Source organism: Bubalus kerabau, chromosome 1 (genome assembly GCF_029407905.1).
Source record: "Bubalus kerabau isolate K-KA32 ecotype Philippines breed swamp buffalo chromosome 1, PCC_UOA_SB_1v2, whole genome shotgun sequence".
Taxonomy (NCBI): domain Eukaryota; kingdom Metazoa; phylum Chordata; class Mammalia; order Artiodactyla; family Bovidae; genus Bubalus; species Bubalus kerabau.
The window spans coordinates 81121077-81140859 of NC_073624.1; the positions used below are offsets into that span (position 1 = coordinate 81121077).

General features: G+C 36.6%; 1 protein-coding gene and 1 long non-coding RNA gene across 4 annotated transcripts in view; one reads left to right on the plus strand and one right to left on the minus strand.

Moving 5' to 3' along the window:
- LOC129652317 (uncharacterized) overlaps positions 1 to 4227 on the plus strand; it is a 50195-nt gene extending 45968 nt beyond the window's left edge. For all 3 annotated transcript variants that reach the window (XR_008714524.1, XR_008714528.1, XR_008714529.1), the window contains one exon: positions 3991 to 4227. This is a non-coding gene — a long non-coding RNA (uncharacterized LOC129652317). The remainder of the gene's footprint in view (positions 1 to 3990) is intronic.
- Positions 1389 to 19783, minus strand: part of SLC2A13 (solute carrier family 2 member 13) — a 527708-nt gene continuing 509313 nt past the window's right edge. Inside the window, exons 8-10 of the mRNA XM_055580782.1 lie at positions 13404 to 13525; positions 13125 to 13277; positions 1389 to 4053 (exon numbers count right to left, since the gene is read on the minus strand). Of these exons, the coding sequence (XP_055436757.1) occupies positions 3827 to 4053; positions 13125 to 13277; positions 13404 to 13525 (502 nt within the window). The 3' untranslated portion in view covers positions 1389 to 3826. The remainder of the gene's footprint in view (positions 4054 to 13124; positions 13278 to 13403; positions 13526 to 19783) is intronic.

Below are 19783 nucleotides of genomic sequence, written 5' to 3' on the forward strand. Positions count from 1 at the left end.
TCCAGAGAACAATTCTGAGTCTCTTAATAGGCAGAAGCTACACATAAGTTGTAAAATTTATCCAAAACTCAATACATTTTGGTATAACGTACATATTATGAATTCTCTGCTCCTGGCATGGTATGTCATTCTTTTATTTGTAGTTACTGAAAATGTCTGAATGTGGCAGTTTAAAACTGACACAACAACTATATAAATGTTAGTTGTTAGGTGCTTAGTGTAATTTGTGATTTCATAACTAGGAGAATAGTAAAATAAACTAATTATAACAAAACACCTTATTAATTTTATTGTTCTTAATTACTGATGAAAGAAAGTCAAAAGAATCCTCCCACCCCTCTTACTGTATTATAGCATTTATAAAATTTATTAGTGTCATTAAGTTAATGAAACTAGTGAGATTTTCTTAGATGCCATGAAGAGTATTTTATAGAATACCCTTCCCCCAAGATCTATGGAGTGTTATAATGCATTTCAATTCTACTTTCTGATATAAAGGCAAAAGGATAAGTTGTCGACTTATATTTTTCCCTGTTAATTCTTCCTCTGGATAACTGATTTTGAAATTATAGTAAACAGTTTCTAAATTCTCTAATTTAACCGATTTCCCATTTTAGGGTGAATTTAAGACTCTTACACACTAAAATGGCTCAGTGGTAAAATACAAATATGAAAAGTACTTGATAACATTACTCTCAGCATTTTCCATCTGGGAACTAACTACTGCATATTACTGGAAATAATACCTTTTAAATCTAATTTTAGTTTCGATCTTTTATATATACATTAAAATCATGTTTTGGGTAATAATTGACTAAGGTGCAACAATCAAAATTATTAGGAATTTTATATTTAAGAAAAATATTAATACCTAATCTTTAAAACCTATCTGATTTTAACATTCGGCCCTATGTGTTCAGATGCAAATGAAATGTTATACTCTCTTAAGTCTAGTGCATATCTTACCAGCCATCCAGCTAGGCCTCAATAGAGGTTATGACCATCTTCCCTATATTTTCCTAAATCACAATATACTTCTATTAAATTTGTAGCATGTTTAGAAGGAAACATATTTCAGCTAAAAGTGTGATGCTTAATGTGTTTTAATATGATAGATCAAATCATACCATATATAAATTTTCCTATAAAATATATATTTGATGATATTTCAAATGGAATGTTTTCAAGTTGACAGTGGTAGCCAAAGATGCTGATAACTTAGAAGGTGCATATTATTAAAAAACCTGCAAAATTCAAATACTTAAATTTTAATATACTATAAATGTTCACTGAATCTAAAAATAATACCCTAATTTTATAAGGTTCCTTTTCAAGTAGTTGTCATTAAAAAATTATAAATAATTCTTATACTGTGCCTCTCTGTCTTGTACTTCAAAGATATGGAATATTATCTTTATCATTATATAAATAACTAGTAGTCCTTTACAGAAGGAATTGAGAATAGAAGACAAGAACTGTGGCTATTTTTCCCTATTATGTGCATTTATGGATATAAAGTTGAAAACACTACTTATGTCAGGGAGAACAGGCCATGTTCTGCTATAGGAAATAATGAGCTCAGTTGCTCCTTTGATAAAGTTACTGTGCATTCAGCTCAGCTGAGTATAAGCATACTCATATAGTTAAGCATATATAGCATAAGCATATAGTTAAGGCCATGTATTCAATAAACAGAATAATTGTGGGAATTATTTAGATAAATCAGGAAAACAATTTCTAAAGAGATCACTTTATGGGTTTAAATACTTTTTCTCCACATTATATTCTGATTTTATCATACAATAATTCATTTTCCATTTATTTTACCTGTGTGAAATATTATACAAATAAGACATTTCTTATGGGATAAGAAATATCAATAGAATAATAACTTTCTCTGTTAAAGCACATCTGCTTTTCTGGGGAAAATAAAAATTAATATCCCCTTAGAAATCAATTGTCAGAGCACCCAAGTCAAGGAAAAAAGCTCTCAAAAATATATATTTGTTTAATTATGTGAAATGATCAAAGGGAGAAAACTCTTTGTTGGTGGAAGGATTTTTAACTTTAGAGAATGAACCTCCTTGGCTACATTCTCAGCTGTCATATTTGTCATAATGTTCTTATGACATTCTTAAAGCCAGACTTTGAGAGAGACCAAACCATCTTGGAGACTGGCAGAAATATACTGAATTTAGAGTCACTCTTTCACTCCAAAGAATACTTTATTAGATGTTTAGAGACACGTTAAAATGCATCAAATGTTTGCACTCTTAACTGACCTCAGAAGACTCATTCATATTTTCACTGGAACTAAGTAATTTTGTGAGTGACTTTGTACATACTATGTAGTTCTTAATATATGAGCAAAAATTGGAATTCACTGATGAATGAACATAGAAACTAATGAATACTTTGAAAAAATACTGCAGAAATATAGTAAGTCAACATTTCTTAAAGACACATATGAGAACCATTAATCTGTTCCAATGGAAAATCCCAGTTTTTAGACAAGAAGAAAAAAAATCCAAGTCAAGCATGAGAAAAAGGATATACCCACAGACAAATCTATGTATGTATTTTTAAGAGAATGTCAGAGAAAATGAGAAAGTGTACAACATAAAAACCAGTTTATACTCTTAGAATTAAAAAGGAAAAAAAGACAAGTACCATTATGTAATAAAATGTGACAATTCCCTTAGGAAAAGTTAATAAAAAGTTAAGAAAAATAGAAGTCTCATTACTTAATTAAACAAACATAAATAACAGCAGGGTTATTTCTGTTGCTGATTTTCTTCCTTCCTTTCTTGTTTCAGAAATTATTTGATTAAAAGAGGGGAAAAATAGTCTGCTAGAAGCTATTTATGTAACACAAATGAAGGCACAAATAGTAGGAATCCAGAGTTGATGAGTGAAGTTGTGAATATAGGGGATTTTGGCTTGAACAAAAACTGACCCTGAAATACAGTTGAAGATCTAGTGCTATTTTGTGTTTACAGCTGCACACTTAAGTGACTAACTCAGGGTTAAAAATCTTTAAGGTCCATAAAAATCTTTTCTTTCTTTCTAGCAATAAAATATACTTATCAAAACTTGCTAGCTAATCTGTGCAAATGTATACTTCTTAACTGATGCAAAAAATATGTAGGAAAATAAACCTAAAAAGACCTGCTTTTTATAATGTTCAAAAGATTCTGTACAGAGTCAGCTGCTGAAGAATTTTCAAGATTTGAATTGGAGAGAGAAACGAAAATGTAGAATACAAAGGATATAAGGACAGCTGTGGCCTTGTAGGGGACACTTTTGAATTTGTTGATAAAAGCTTAAATGGAATTTTTTTCTAATAGCTGATCACAGATAAGCGCCTCATCCTTAGGAAAAATTAGGGCCAACAGACTATGCTTTGACATAAAATACCTTTGGACCATATTTTAGCATCCTTTGTCGTAAGTATATCATACATATATGATTTGGCTGGATTAGCACTGACTCAATTGCCACTAATAATCATATATAGTCTTAGGAAAAAAGGATATCACTGAAGTCACTGGGTACAATATTCATTTTAAACTATCTCAGGAAGGAATTACACACATTTGTTCAATAATTATTAGTTTAAAATCTCCATAAATGTTTTACATCTCTGTGTGTGAAAAAAAATGTCATTGTGATGGTATCTTCCTTGGAATCAAATATTCTAGGATATGAAGTCGTTCAAAACCAGACTGTGGAAAGAACCAGATTAAAAGCAGGGCAGTGAGGTCACCAATTGCTGTTCTTCTCTCCCAAGTTTGTTTAAATGACTAAATATATAAGCAGCTGATAATTATTCCACATCAGAAGCATCGTTGTCAGAAAGATGGTAGTTACTTCCCTTTACCCGAATATATTCAATGTATCTCCCTTCATCAGAATCTGAAGCACCACATGTACATAGCCTGTTGTCAAAGAGTGATTCAATTTCCTCTAATTTTTTCCCTTTGGTCTCAGGAAGACAGCCGTAGATGAAAAGGAGACCCATCGAAGCGAATCCAGCATAAAGGAAGAAGGCTCCTGCAATGGAAAATACCATATATGTGAAGACTTACATTGGAAACGGGACTTGATTTTAACTTCTGTTTCTGATCAGTAATGCATGGCTGTGGTCTGAAATGGAACCAAAAATTTGCTTACAGCTTGGTTTATTTGGTTTACTCTAATTGTTTTAATTCTGTGAATATAATACAGTTTGTCTTTCTAAACTCAAGTTGCCGCTGCTGCTGCTGCTAAGTCGCTTCAGTCATGTCCAACTCTGTGCGACCCCATAGATGGCAGCCCACCAGGCTCCTCTGTCCCTGGGATTCTCCAAGCAAGAATACTGGAGTGGGTTGCCATTTCCTTCTCATGTAATACCAAACTCAAGAAGAATGATAGCCCAGGCTCAGAATAACTTCTGCTTTGAAATCTTTCCTCACTTCCCTGGTTAGGGTTGTGCTTTGACAACACTGCTGAGGCAAAGTGGTATATAACAACAAAGTAGCATTATAATTATGTGAATATATTTGTGTTAGCCACTAGACCGGAGGCACTTTCAGGAAGAAATTTTCTTCTCATTTATCTTGAGTGTAGTGTTTGCAGAACCGCATTCAGTGATGACACTGCTGATTTCTTGAATCAAAGCTCAAAGTTTAAGAGTCAGCAGAGTTTTCTCTTATTCTGTCACCCAATATCCACTCTTAGAAAATCCTATTGGATCTACCTTCACATACAATCCAAAGATGACCACTTTTTACCATTTCTGGACATCTCTGATTTAAAAGCCTTCCTCTTTATCTGCAGTACTGTAAGAGTCTCCTAACTAGTGCCCCATTCCTTCTCCGAGGCTCCTACAGTCCATTTTTGTGTGTGTGTCCATAGCACTTGGGGCTTCTCAGCGGTAAAGAATCCTTCTGCCAATGGAGGAGAAGCAAGACGTGGGTTCAATCCCTGGGTCAGGAAGATCCTCTGGAGGAGGAAAAAGCACGTCGCTCCAGTATTCTTGCCAGGAAAACTCCATGGACAGAGGAACCTGGTGGGCTACATTCTAACTCAATGAAACTATGTACCATGCTGTATAGGGCCACCCAAGATGAATGGGTCATGGTGGAGAGTTCTGACAAAATGTGGTCCACTGGAGAAGGGAATCGCAAACCACTTCAGCATTCTTGCCTTAGAGAACCCCATGAACAGTATGGAAAGGCCAAAGGTATGACAATGAAAGATGAACCTCCCAGCTCAGTAGGTGTCCAGTATGCTACTGGAGAAAGTTGAGAGATAGCTCCAGAAGAAATAAAGAGAGTTGGACCATAAAGAAGGTGCCAAAGAAATGATGCTTTTGAACTGTGGTGTTGGATAAGACTCGAGATCAAATTAGTCAATCCTAAAGGATTAAATATTTATTGGAAGGACTAATGCTGAAGCTGTAACTCCAATAGTTTGACCATTTGATGCAAAGAGATGACTCATTAGAAAAGACCCTCATGTTGCGAAAGATTGAAGGCAGGAGGAGAAGGGGATGACAGAGGATGAGATGGTTGGATGGCATCACCTACTCAATGGACATGAGTTTGAGCATGTTCTGGGACATGGTGAAGGACAGGGAAGCCTGGCATGCTGCAGTCCATGAGGTCACAAAGAGTCAGACACAACTGAGCAACTGAGCAACAAAAACAACATGTGACTTCTAGACAGTCATTTAACCTCCTCCTTGGACCTCAGTTTCCTCATTAAGTAAAATAAGATGATTTATCAGTTCCTATTTAAATTTATGGTTTAAATTGTAATTCTGTAAGTTTTACAGCCCAGTAGGACCAGGTATAGGAGAGGTATGCTTGAGGAGGAGACCAGCAAAAGTGGTCTCCTCAAGCCCAGAGTCTATGGCTTGTCTCTGGGTTCCTAGTACAGTGCTGATTCATTGGAGAGTTTAGAGAATGAATATTCTCTTGTTGACTGCCAGATGGAATATATTGGGTAGAAGATTTGAAATAAAGGCCTAAACCAGACAACATGACTATATATTTGAAAGTCAAGCTTGAAGCTGAAAAGTACAGCAGTTAAAGAACTGAAAATATTTCTCAGTTTGTTGTCACTACAGAATGTGGCAAGACATTATTAAGACTACTTTCTCTAAGTAGTTACTTCTAGATAGGCCTAGAAGTAACCATTTCAGTACTATCCATAGAAACACTTCTTGGGAAGACTCAAGTAAAACTACAGAGGAAAATGCTGCTGAACTGGCTACCCCAAAGAATCTGCTCCATTGAATGAGCAGCCATGAGAAAATAAAAGGGAAACAGAGGTAAACTATGAGATATTAAAACATATATATAAAAGGATTGACTAAATCAAGACACAGTTTGTTAGCTTAAATCATCAGAAGCTATATAATTCTTAAGGAGCTGGACCCTTATAAATCAAATTTTTTCTCTAATAAAAATAAAATTCCATTTACAAATACAAGGCTCCTTTACTTCATTTCAGTTTGGTCTACATTATACTACAAGTTATATATTTTTACGTCATACTTGATAAAAAAAAAATAATAATACGTCATCTGGCATTCACATCGGTGTTACAGTGCGAGGAAGGCTCTGTAGACACTGTGGGTCTGAAAGTCAAAAAGTTACACAGGCTGAATCCTTGTGCAGTTTCTTGAATTGTCTTGATTTTAGTTTCCTGATCTGACAGGGAAAATAAATCCTTCTTTGCTATAAACTGCAAAGAATAGAAAGAATTTTGGATGTTAGTTGCCCAAAAAAGTGATAGACATTATCAAATTACACTAAATGACTAGGGAAGAATAGTGACTAGTAAGATCAGCATGACTAATAAATCGAGAATGTTTTCATCTAAGGGGTGCTATGACAAGCTGGTTCTTGAAGGATGTGGAGTTTTGAGGGAAAAAAAATGACAGAGGTGAAGTCTTGCATTCTGAATACAGATAAGCAAGATTGTGGAGGTAAGAAAACAATAGGTGCAGATGATAAAACATTTTAGACTAAACTGGGATGCTAAACTCTAAAATATCTAATGGAGTAAATACGGTCTGCCTTTATAAAATATAATATTTAGAAAATATTCATCATCTTTCACAATTTAAGTACAATGGCATGATTGGAAGTAACAAATCAAATCTTTTCATACGAAACTTACAGTTAAAAGCAATTAGATGGGTTACTGACATTCTTAAAGGCCATACAATTTCTTGTGTGTGTGAACAAGGTTCCCAAAACCAAAGAACATAAAGAAAATTCTATTAAAAAGCAAGATACTTCTATAAAAATCTGAATAACCTAAAGAGAGCAAATGTTACAACTGTGTATATAGGCTTCACTGGTGTGACCTGTGGTTAAGCCAACAGAAGTGCAGGCAGGCCTGGGAGGCTGTGACCTGCTTCATGTAACGGGCAAGTCAATTATGTAACTCATTTTCTTAATCATGCCCCTTTAGGATGAAAATGAAAAAAAAGTCTGTAGCAAATCTGTTAGGATTGTTAAACAGTGCAATTTTATTCTAAAGGAAATAAATCTTATTAGAGTCCTTATATTAAGTTTCAGATTAAAACAGATATTTAACTGAATTATACAAAATGAAAAATTAAAGATTCAACACAGACACTTTAATAATGCTCAACAAGGGATCTATTTAGTCACATGTGCTATAAATAAAGTGATATACTGGTGACATTTTATGATAATTTTTAGTAATAAACATTATTGAATGGGACCCAGACTCTTCTAGGCAGTATAGTTTAGGAAGTAATCAAGACTTGAAGGCTTATGAAACAATAAAAAAGGAAGTAAAAGAAGACATGAATATTTCCAGAGAAATACATCATTAGGGCACCTATCTGTTGTCAGGAATATAAACATATAGCTTACATCAATCAGTAACCTCTAGGTTAAAATATAGAGAAATAAACAGAAAAACTCTAACCTGAGCTGAGATATTGTTCCACTAGTGAAAACCTAATGGACAGTGTGCTGACAAGGAAGAAGTCTGGCTTAATGCGAAACAAAAAGCTGCTTCTACTGAGATATTTTTGAAAGAAGCCTGGCTATGCCCTACTTAAATTTTACTTCTGTGGCCTCATGTTTTCCTGACAGAACTGATTTAAGAAGAGGAGCTTTGCTATCAAAAGTCTTACCATGTAGACTTTTATTATTTTGTCTATGACTTTCCATTAAAAAATGCTTTCTCAAGAAATAAGTCCATATTTAAATATTTACATATTCTCAAGGATCAGAAAATATGGGTAAATATTTATTGTGTTTATATTTATGCTATTAGGAAGATAAGCTTGCAAATTTATGTAAACATTCTAATTGCCAAATGGGATAAAGCTGAACATACTAAATATACATCCAGTTTAAAATGCCAGTGCCTTTCCTTTCCAAGAAAATAAATATTTCTAAATGTTTCAAATCATGTTTGGGAGAGAGAGGAGTTTCATAAAGATTAGGGAAAAAAAAGCATTAGATAAATAGTTCTAAATAAAACTAAACACCAAATCATAATGTTCATAAGAGAGGAGGAAGAGACATATGATGTTTCCACATATTCATCATTTATTTAAAAGTTCAACTGTGTATTTATTCATTTGACAAACACTTCTGAGTGCTTAATAGGATGCCCAGGAAGGCATGGGGAATATATTGGTGAACAAAGTATAATCCTGGCCTAAGCTCAAGGTCCAGAAGTGAGAGGGTAGATAGAGGAACTGACAAATAGATTTGTTCTTACAAAAAGAAATTGTAAGTAGCCAGAATATGGGATGAGGTGAGATGAGGTGAGGTGCACTGAGGAATGGAGGAGAGGATCTGAGAATGGTATAAGCACTTGTTTTTCAGTTGCTAACTCCTGTCTGACTAGGGACCTCAGGGACTGTAACACATCAGGCTCCTCGGTTCTCCAATATTTCCCACAGTTTGTGTGAATTCATGTCCACTGAGTCAGTGATGCTATCTAACCATCTCATGCCCTGCTGTGCCCTTCTTCATTTGCCTTCAATCTTTCCCCACATCACCATCTTCTTCAATGAGTTGGCTTTCTGCATCAGGTGGCCAATGTACTGGAGCTTCAGCTTTAGCATCAGTCCTTCCAATGAATATTCAGGGTTGATTTCCTTTAGCATTGACTGGTTTGATCTCTTGAAGTCCAAGGGACTCTCAAGACTCTTCTCCACCATCACAATTGGAAAGCATCAATTTTTCAGCACTCAGTCTTCTTTATGGTCCAACTCTCATATCCATACATGACTACTGGAAAAATCATGGCTTTGACTATATGGACCTTTGTTGGCAAAGTGAGGTCTCTATTCTTTAATATGCTGTCTAGGTTCATCATAGCTTTCCTTCCAGGGTCAAGTGTCTTTGAATTTCATGGCTGTAGTCACTGTCCCCAGTGATTTTGGAGCCCAAGAAAATAAAATCTGTCACTGTTTCCACTTTTCCCCCTTCTATTTGCCATGAAGTGATGGGACTGGATGCTATGATCTTAGATTTTTGAATGTTGAGTTTCAAGTCAGTCTTTTCACTCTCCTCTTTCACCTTCATCAAGAGGCTCTTTAGTTCCTCTTTGCTTACTGCCATAAGGGTGGTGGCATCTGCGTATCTGAGGTTGTTGATATTTCTCCCAGCAATCCTGACCCCAACTTGTGCTTCATCCAGCCCAATGTTCATTCATGTGCATTTTGCATGGTGTCCTCTACATAGAAGTTAAATAAGCAGGGTGACAGTATTCAGCCTTGTAATACTCTTTTCAAAAAATCTGAACCAGTTTGTTGTTCTATGTCCAATTCTAATTGTTGCTTCTTGACCTCTTTCTCAGAGACAGGTAAGGTGGTCTGGTATTCCCATCTCTAGGAATTTTCTGCAGTTTGTTGTCATCCACATAGTCAAAGACTTTAGCGTAGTCAATGAAGCAGAAGTAGATGTTTTTCTGGAACTTCTTTGCTTTCTCCATGATCCAACAAATGCTGGCAATTTGATGTCTGATTCCTCTGCCTCTTTGAAACCCAGCTTGTACATCTGGAAGTTCTCAATTAATGATCTGCTGAAGCCTAGCTCAAAGGATTTTGAGCATTGATTTGTTAGCATGTAAAAGGAGCACAATTGTATGGTAGTGTGAACATTCTTTTCCACTGCCCTTCTTTGGGACTGGAGTGAAAACTGACATTTTCTGGTCCTGTTGCTACTGTTAAGTTTTCCAAATTGGCTGACATACTGAGTGCAGCACTTTAACAGCATCATCTTTATGATTTTAAATTGCTCTGATGGAATTCCATCACCTCCACTAGCTTTGTTCCTAGTACTGTTTCCTAAGGCCCTCTTGCCTTCACACTCCAGTTTGTCTCACTCTAGGTGAGTGACCAGTCATAGAGTTTATCTTGGTCATTAAGACATTTTTGTATAGTTCTTTGTACTTCTGCCACCTCTTCTTAATATCCTCTGCTTCTTTTAAGTCCTTAACGTTCCTGTCCTTTATCATGCCCATTCTTTCATGAAATGTTCCCTTGATATCTCCAATTTTCTTGATGAGAATCTCCAGTCTTTCCCATTCTTTTGTTTTGCTCTATCTCCTTGCATTGTTCATTTAAGGCCTTCTTATCTCTCCTTGCTATTCTCTGGAACTCTGCATTCAGTTGAATATATCTTTCCTTTTCTCCTTTGCCTTTCACTTCTCTTCTTTACTTATCTATTTGTAAAGCCTCCTTGGCCACTTTGCCTTCTTGTATTCCTTTATCTTTCAGATGGTTTTGATCAACACCTCCTATACAATGTTATGGACCTCTGTCCATAGTTCTTCTACCAGATCTAATCCGCTAAAAATATTCATCACTTCCAGTGTATAAATCATAAGGGATTTGATTTAGGTCAAACCAGAATGGCCCATTGTTTTTCCCTACTTTCCTCAATTTGAGTATGAATTTGGCAACAAGGAGTTCATGATCTGAGTCACAGTCAGCTCCCAGCCTTGTTTTTGCTGACTGTATAGAGCTTCTCTCCATTTTTGGCTGCAAAGACCATAATCAATCTGATTTATTTACTGGCCATGTGGTGATGTCCATTTGTAGAGTTGTCTCTTGTGTTGTTGGAAAAGGGTGTTCACTATATATAATCAGTGTGTTCTCTTAACAAATCTCTATTAGTCTTTGCCCTGCTTCATTTTGTACTCCAAGGCAAAATTTGCCTGTTATTCCAGGTATCTCTTGATTTCCTACTTTTAAATTATAATCCCCTAAGATGAAAAGGACATATTTTTTTGGTGTTAGTTCTAGAAGGTCTTGTAGGTCTTAACAGAACCCATCAACATCAACTTCTTCAGCATCAGTGGTTGGGACAAGCATGTGTGCATGCTATGTTACTTCAGTCATGTCTAACTCTTTACAACCGCATGGACTATAGCCTGCCAGGCTCCACTGTCCATGGGATTTTCCAGGCAAGAATACTGGAGTGGGTTGCCATTTTCTCCTCCAGGGGATCTTTTTGATCCAGGGATCAAACCCAAGTCTCTTATGTCTCTTGCATTGGCAGGCAGGTTCTTTACCACTAGCATCAACTTCAGCTTCTTTGGCATCAGTGGTTGGGACACAGACTTGGATTACTCTGAGGTTCAATGGTTTGCCTTGGAAAGAAACCAAGATCATTCTGTTGTTTTTTAAGCCTGCACCCAAGTACTGCATTTCAGACTCTTTTGTTGACTACGAGGGCTACTCCATTTCTTCTACAGGATTCTTGCCCACAGTAATAGATATAATGCTCATTTGAGTTAAATTCACCAATTCTCTTCCCTTTTAGTTCCCTGATTCCTAAGATTTTGATGTTCAGGCTTGCCATCTCCTTTGGACCATGTCCAATTCACCTTGATTCATGGACCTAACATTCCAAGTTCCTATGCAATATTGTTCTTTATAGCATCAAACTTTACTTTCACCCTAGACACATTTACAACTGAGTGTTTCCACTTTGGCCCATCCTCTTCATTCTTTCTGGAGCTATTTGTAATTGTCCTCTGCTCTTCCCCAGTAGAATACTGGACACCTTCTGACCTGGAAGGCTCATCTTCTGGTGTCATATCTTTTTGCCTTTTCTTACTGTACATGGGGTACTCCAGGCAAGGTTACTGGAGTGGTTTGCCATCTCTTCCTCTAGTGGACCACATTTTCTAAGAACTCTTCACCATGAACCATCCAACTTGGGTGGCCCTGTACATTATGGCTCATACCTTCATTGAATCATGCAAGTCCCTTCCCCAGGATATGTGATCCATGAAGGGAGAGGTGGGTGAACGAGGGACGGGGGGGTGGTTCTAAACAATTGACATTCAGTATATAATCACGGAGGCTCAGATTAGCATGAAAACCCCTATTTCATCACTTAGAATCCAGTCATAACCTATAAACTCATACAGACAATAAAGAAATTCTCTTGCTAAAAAGACGCTTTTCATTTTAGTAAAAATAAACCTGAAGTAGCTTCCCAAAGTTTTTTCCTAACTCAGTCACTTCTCAAGATTTTTTTCTTCGAGTTATGGTCTCTCTACATTTTACATGAATACCTCTGCCACATTTATAGTTTCAGCAGTGGTAAGTGCTGGTCTCAGTGGATCCTGAAATACTTTGGTCTGAACAGCAAATATGATAGAGTGGAAGGCACAGCGCATAGCACAACATTCGGGGGCGCGACTTTGATCCTACTTTGATTCTACTCTTGGATACAACCCATCTGTGTTAAGAGACATTTTCAAGCATGACCCCTAGACTCCAGGATCTTTCTATAATTCTCTGTTGTTTATGTTTTTTTTCCATTAAACTAAAGGTCTTGTTGTGAAGACTTTCAACTGAGGATAGCTGGGAGATGTTTGGGTTTGAAGTGTAGGTGGGTGGGTGAAAGCTATAAAGCACTGAGGGATAAGAAGCAATACTGCTTAGGAAAGGACAGTTCCTCTTATCTTTTCCCAGAAACATTTCTAAGGGTTCTGGGGAATAAGACAGCCTTACAGAGATATTTATAATAGCAAAAATATAACCATTTAGTTTTTCAATCACAGATGACAGCAAATCTAAAAACAAGAGTAGAAAATAAAATGAAACTATATTCTCTTACCATAGTATGTAAGATACTCTGCTGTGTGTAAAAATGTCAATGACACCAGAACATTGAAAATCCAATTTATTCCAGATGAACATGCATTTCCTGTGCTTCTTGCCCAAAGGGGATATATTTCAGAATTCACAGTCCAAGGCATTGGTCCCATTCCTGAGAAGTATAAAATGAAGAATTTCAGTAAAGTAGCATGTAAGGAATTTAAAAGAGTAGCTTGTCTTCTCTAAATAGAGACAATTTAATTAAAATAACAATTACAACAACAGAGTCTTTGTTTACCAGGTGCGAAGAAAATAAGATATAAAATAAGGCCCAGAAGTGCAGTCCAGGAGTATGGAGTAGGGCAGAAATTGTAGGCCCAAAATACTTCTTCTGTTTTGAATTTGGTTTCATTTTCACACCTGAAAAGTAAGGCAAGATAAATATTAACTTAGGGTTTTAGGTTATAGTTGCAGAAATTCAATGTATTATCTAGAATGCATTTATAGTTCCTTAATTTCATTAAGGAAAAGAAACCAAGATGTTTCTCTAAAAAAATTTTTTAAAGGAGGATTATATATGTAAGCTGACATGAAACTTTTTAGAGCTGAATATAATTCAAGAACAACACATTGTACATACAACTCAGTAACAAAAAAATAATCTGAATGAAAAATGGGCAGAGGATCATAAGAGACATTTTTCAAAAGAAGACAAACAGATGGTCAGCCAGTTTGTTAGTTTAGCCGCTCAGGTGTGTCTGACTTTTTGCAATCCCATGGCCTGCAGCATGCCAGGCTTCCCTGTCCATCACCAACTCCCGGAGCTTGTTCAAACTCATGTCCGAGTCGGTGATGCCATTCATCCATCTCATCCTGTCTTCCCCTTCTCCTCCTGCCTTCAATCTTTCCCAGTATCAGGGTCTTTTTAATGAGTCAGTTCTTTGCAACAGGTGGCCAAAGTATTGGAGTTTAAGCTTCCGCATCAGTCCTTCCAATGAATATTCAGGACTGGTTACCTTTAGGATGGACTGGTTGGATCTCCTTGCAGTCCAAGGGACTCTTAAGAGTCTTCTCCAACACCACAGTTCAAAAGCATCAATTCTTTGGTCCTCAGCTTTCTTTATTGTCCAACTCACACATCCATACATGACTACTGGAAAAATCATATCTTTGACTATATGGATCTTTGTCAGCAAAGTAATGTCTCTGGTTTTTAATATACTGTCTAGGTTGGTCATAACTTTTCTTCCAAGGAGCACATGTCTTTTAATTTCATGGCTGCAGTCACAATCTGCAGTGATTTTGGAACCCAAGAAAATAAATTCTGTCACTGTTTCCATTGTTTTTCCATCTATTTGACATGAAGTGATGGGATTGGATGCCATGATCTTTGTTTTTTGAATATTTGAGTTTTAAGCTAGCTTTTTCACTCTCCTCTTTCACCTTCATCAACAGGCTCTTTAGTTCCTCTTCACTTTCATCCATAAGGGTGATGTCATCTGCATATCTGAGATTACTGACATTTCTCTCTGCAGTATTGATTCCAGCTTGTGCTTCATCCAGCCCAGCATTCACATGATGTACTCTGAATATAAGTTAAATAAGCAAGGTGACACTATGCAGCCTTGACATACTCCTTTCCTAATTTGGAACCAGCCCATTGTTCCATGTCTGGTTCAACTGTTGCTTCTTGACCTGCATACAGATGTCTCAGGAGGCAAGTAAGGTGGTCTAGTAGTCCCATCTCTTTACCAATTTTCCACAGTTTGTTGTGATTCACACAAAGACTTTAGTGAAGTCAATGTTTTTTCTGGAATTCTCTTGCTTTTCCTATGATTCAACAGATGTTGGCAATCTGATCTCTGGTTCTTCTGCCTTTCCTAAATTCAGCTTGAACATCTGGAAGTTCACGGTTCACACGTTGCTGAAGCCTGGCTTGGAGAATTTTGAGCATTACTTTACTAGCGTGTGAGATGAGTACAATTGTGTGGTAGTTTGAGCATTCTTTGGCATTGCCTTTCTTTGGGATTAGAATGAAAACTGACCTTTTCCAGTCCTGTGGCCACTGCTGAGTTTTTCAAATTTGCTGGCATACTGAGTGCAGCACATTCACAGCATCATCTTTCAGGATTTGAAATAGCTCAGCTGGAATTCCATCACATCTACTAGCTTTGTTCATAGTGATGCTTCCTAAGGCCCACTTGACTTCACATTCCAGGATGTCTGACTCTATGTGATCACACCACCATGGTTATCTGGATCAATAAAATCATTTTTGTATAGTTCTTCTGTGCATTCTTGTCACCTCTTTTTAATATCTTCTGCTTCTATTATGTCTACTGTTTCTGTCCTTTATGTGCCCATCTTTGCATGAAATGTTCCCTTGGTATTTCTAATTTTCTTGAAGAGATCTCTAGTCTTTCCCATTCTATTGTTTTCCTCTATTTCTTTGATTGATCACTGAGGAAGGCTTTCTTATCTCTCCTTGCTATTCTTTGGAACTCTGTATTCAGATGGGTATATCTTTCCTTTTTCCTTTGCCTTCACTTCTCTTCTTTTCTCAGCTATTTGTAAGGCCTCCTCAGACAACCATTTTCCCTTTTTGAATTTCTTCTTCTTGGGGATAATTTTGATTATCACCTCCTGTACAGTGATATGAACCTCCATCCATAGTTCTTCAGGTACTCTATCAGATATAATCCCTTGAATCTATTTGTTACTCCCATTGTATAATCCTAAGGGATTTGATTTAGGTCATACCTGAATATTCTAGTGGTTTCCCCTACTTTCTTCAATTATAGTCTAAATTTTGCAATAAGGTGTTTATGATCTGAGCGAGAATCAGCTCCTGGTCTAGTTTTTGCTGACTGTATAGAACTCCTCCATCTTTGGCTACAAAGAATATAATCAATCTGATTTCAGTATGGATGGTACACATGGGCGACAAGTTCATGAAAAGATGCACAGCATCACTATTTATCTGAGATATGCGAATCAAAACCACAATGAGATACTGCCTCAAATTTGGCAGAATAACTATCATCAGTAAGAAAAGAAATAAGAAGTGTTGGCAAGAGAGAACGCTTGTGCATTGTTGGTGTGTATATAAATTGGTGCAGCAGTATGGTAACAGTATTGAGATTCTTCAAAAACTTAAAAATGAAACTACCATACAATCCAGAAATTCTACTTCTGTGTATTTATCCAGAGTAAACAAAAACGCCAACTTGAAAAAAACATCTGCTCCATCATGTTCACCTCAGCATTATCTTCAATAGCTAAGATTGTGGAAACAACCTAAGCGTTTGTCAATAGATGAATGGATAAAGAAAAATGTGGTGTGTGTGTACACACACATGCACATAGACACACACACACATACATATAGTATATACATATATATAGTCAGTTCAGTTGCTCAGTTGTGTCCAACTCTTTGCATTCCCATGGGCTGCAGTATGCCAGGCTTTGCTGTCCATCACCAACTCCAAGAGCTTGTTCAAACTCATGTCCATCAAGTCGGTGATGCCATCCATCCATCTCATCCTCTGTCTTCCCCTTATTCTCCTGCCTTCAATCTTTCCCAGCATCAGGGTCTTTCTAATGAATCAGTTCTTTGCATCAGGTGGCCAAAGTATTGGAGTTTCAGCTTCAGCATCAGTCCTTCCAGTGAATATTCAGTGTTGATTTCCTTTAGGATTGACTAGTTTGATCTCCTTGCTGTCCAAGGGACTCTCAAGAGTTTTCTCCAACACCACAGTTCAAAAGCATCAATTCTTTGGTCCTCCAAAGAATTTTTTGGAGAATCTTTCTTTATCGTCTAACTCACATCCATACATGACTACTGGAAAAATCATAGCTTTGACTATATGGACCTTTGTCAGCAAAGTAATGTCTCTGCTTTTTAATATGCTGTCTAGGTTGGTCATAGCTTTTCTTCCAAAGAGGGAGCATCTTTTAATTTCATGGCTGCAGTCACCATCTGCAGTGATTTTGGAGCCCAAGAAAATAAAGTCTGTTATTGTTTCCATTGTTTTCCAATCTATCTGCCATGAAGTGATACTCAGTCTTTCCATTCCATTCAAGACAACACGGATGGACCTTGAGAACATTATGCTTAGTGAAATAAACCAGAAAAAGACAAATACCATATGATCTCATTTGTATATGTAATCTTAAAAAAAAAATAAGGAGCTCATGGATACAGAAAACAGATCGGTGGTCATCAGGAGTGGGAAATAGTGTGGAGTGAAATGGGCCAAAAGACACAAACTTCTAGTTATAAAATAAAAAGTCATGAGGATGTGCTGTGTGGCATGGTTGTAGTTGTTGTTCAGTCATTAAGTAATGTCTGACTCTGTAACTCCATGGATGGCAGCATGCCAGGCTTCCCCATCCTTCACTATCTCCCTGAGTTTCCTCAAACTCATGTATATTCAGTCAGCGATGCCATCCAACCATCTCATCCTCTGTTGCCCCCTTCTCCTCTTGCCCTCAATCTTTCCCAGCACTAAGGTCCTTTCCAATGATTTGGTTCTTTGTATCAGGTGGCCAAAGTGCGGCATGGTAGCCATAGTTAATAATACTGTATTGCATAGAGTAGATCTTAAAAGTTCTTAAGAAAAAAATTATGAATATGGGTAGAGATGGATGTTATCTAGACTTATTGTGGTGATCACTTCCCAGTATACCTTAATGTTGAATCATTATATTGTACTCCTGAAACTAATATAATGTTATATATGTAAATTATACCTTAAAAAAGACCATTGTGTTTCATATCCATTTCAAATATCAGACATAATTTCTAGTTAGTCTTTGAGGGCTGCAGTAACATTTCAAAAAGCACTGAAAGTCAGTATGTTGTAAAGCTTTAGATTTTGAAGTAAGGGCAAAAATTCAAATTCCAGAACCAGAATATTTCATTTGTAAAATGGGGGAAAATGCCTTACTGGTAATTTTAAGGATTAGAAGGATCACCTGTAAAGGGGTGATAAGGTAGTATGGGCAGGGAGCAATGCTTATATCTTATTTAAAATAACTCTTTGCCTTCCTGCTACATGTACTTGCTTCTCTAGCAGGCACTCTCTGCTGACTTTGCATCTGAAGACCTGATCAACCTGAAAAACATTCTTCTACTGTTATTTCTTATGCTATTGTTCTATCTCCATCAACCTCTATTTTTGAACCTTGATATCTAAGCTCTGTCCTTATTGCTGTGTTTATGACCTCCATCATAACACCCTACAGTTGTCGTGATGCCTGGTCAGTTATCTTCTCCATCCCTCTAATCCTCTGCCATATTCATTTACGTTTATTTCTGGCCCATCTGATACCTTGGCTTCATAGTTCCTTACTTAACCTTTGAAACTGTGGAAAGGGCATTATAAGTAGCTTGACTATTTTACTTCAGGGTCTCAAACATACCTCATTCCTTTTGATGATAAGCATGCTATTTATTTCTAGTACCCAAATCACATCTTTAGACTCTTGATTCCTCTCAGTATTCAGTTACATCATTGTTCAACTCAGACCATACCAATATTGTTTTTACTGACGTCTAGAATCCATCTTTCATTCTTCCGTGCTTGCCTGTCATTCTCCTAGTTTCAGTTCCCAACTCTGTGCAGGACCATTAACTTCCTTTAATAACCACTTTTCAGAAGTTGCACAAAATTATGAAACCATCCTGCTGACATCTATTAAAAGTTCATACTATTTCTCCTCAGATGGGTTCCTAATAATGATGATGATGATTATTTACTGTCTTCTCTGTTGAATTTTCTGCTTATTTTAGAGTAAACATTGAATAAACTTTTGGTCAACTGTTGCCTCAATTAATTAAAATACTTCTTACTATCCTCTAGTCCTGAAATCTTTCCCACCTTTCCTGGGTATGAAGAACTTGCCTCCATTTTCATAAAAATTGAAGACTTTCCATTGTATATTCTTGCCTCCTTTGTCAAAGATAAGGTGTCCTTATGTGCGTGGATTTATCTCTGGGCTTTGTATTTTGTTCCATTGATCTATATTTCTGTCTTTGTGCCAGTACCATACTGTCTTGATAACTGTGGCTTTGTAATAGAGCCTGAAGTCAGGTAGGTTGATTCCTCCAGTTCCATTCTTCTTTCTCAAGATCGCTTTGGCTATTCAAGGTTTTTTGTATTTCCATACAAATTGTGAAATTATTTGTTCTAGCTCTGTGAAGAATACTGTTGGTAGCTTGATAGGGATTGCATTGAATCTATAAATTGCTTTGGGTAGTATACTCATTTTCACTATATTGATTCTTCCAATCCATGAACATGGTATATTTCTCCATCTATTAGTGTCCTCTTTGATTTCTTTCACCAGTGTTTTATAGTTTTCTATATATAGGTCTTTAGTTTCTTTAGGTAGATATATTCCTAAGTATTTTATTCTTTCCGTTGAAATGGTGAATGGAATTGTTTCCTTAATTTCTCTTTCTGTTTTCTCATTATTAGTGTATAGGAATGCAAGGGATTTCTGTGTGTTGATTTTATATCCTGCAACTTTAGTCAGAATGGGGGAAAATAATAGCAAATGAAGCTACTGACAAACAACTAATCTCAAAAATATACAAGCAACTCCTACAGCTCAATTCCAGAAAAATAAATGACCCAATCAAAAAATGGGCCAAAGAACTAAATAGACATT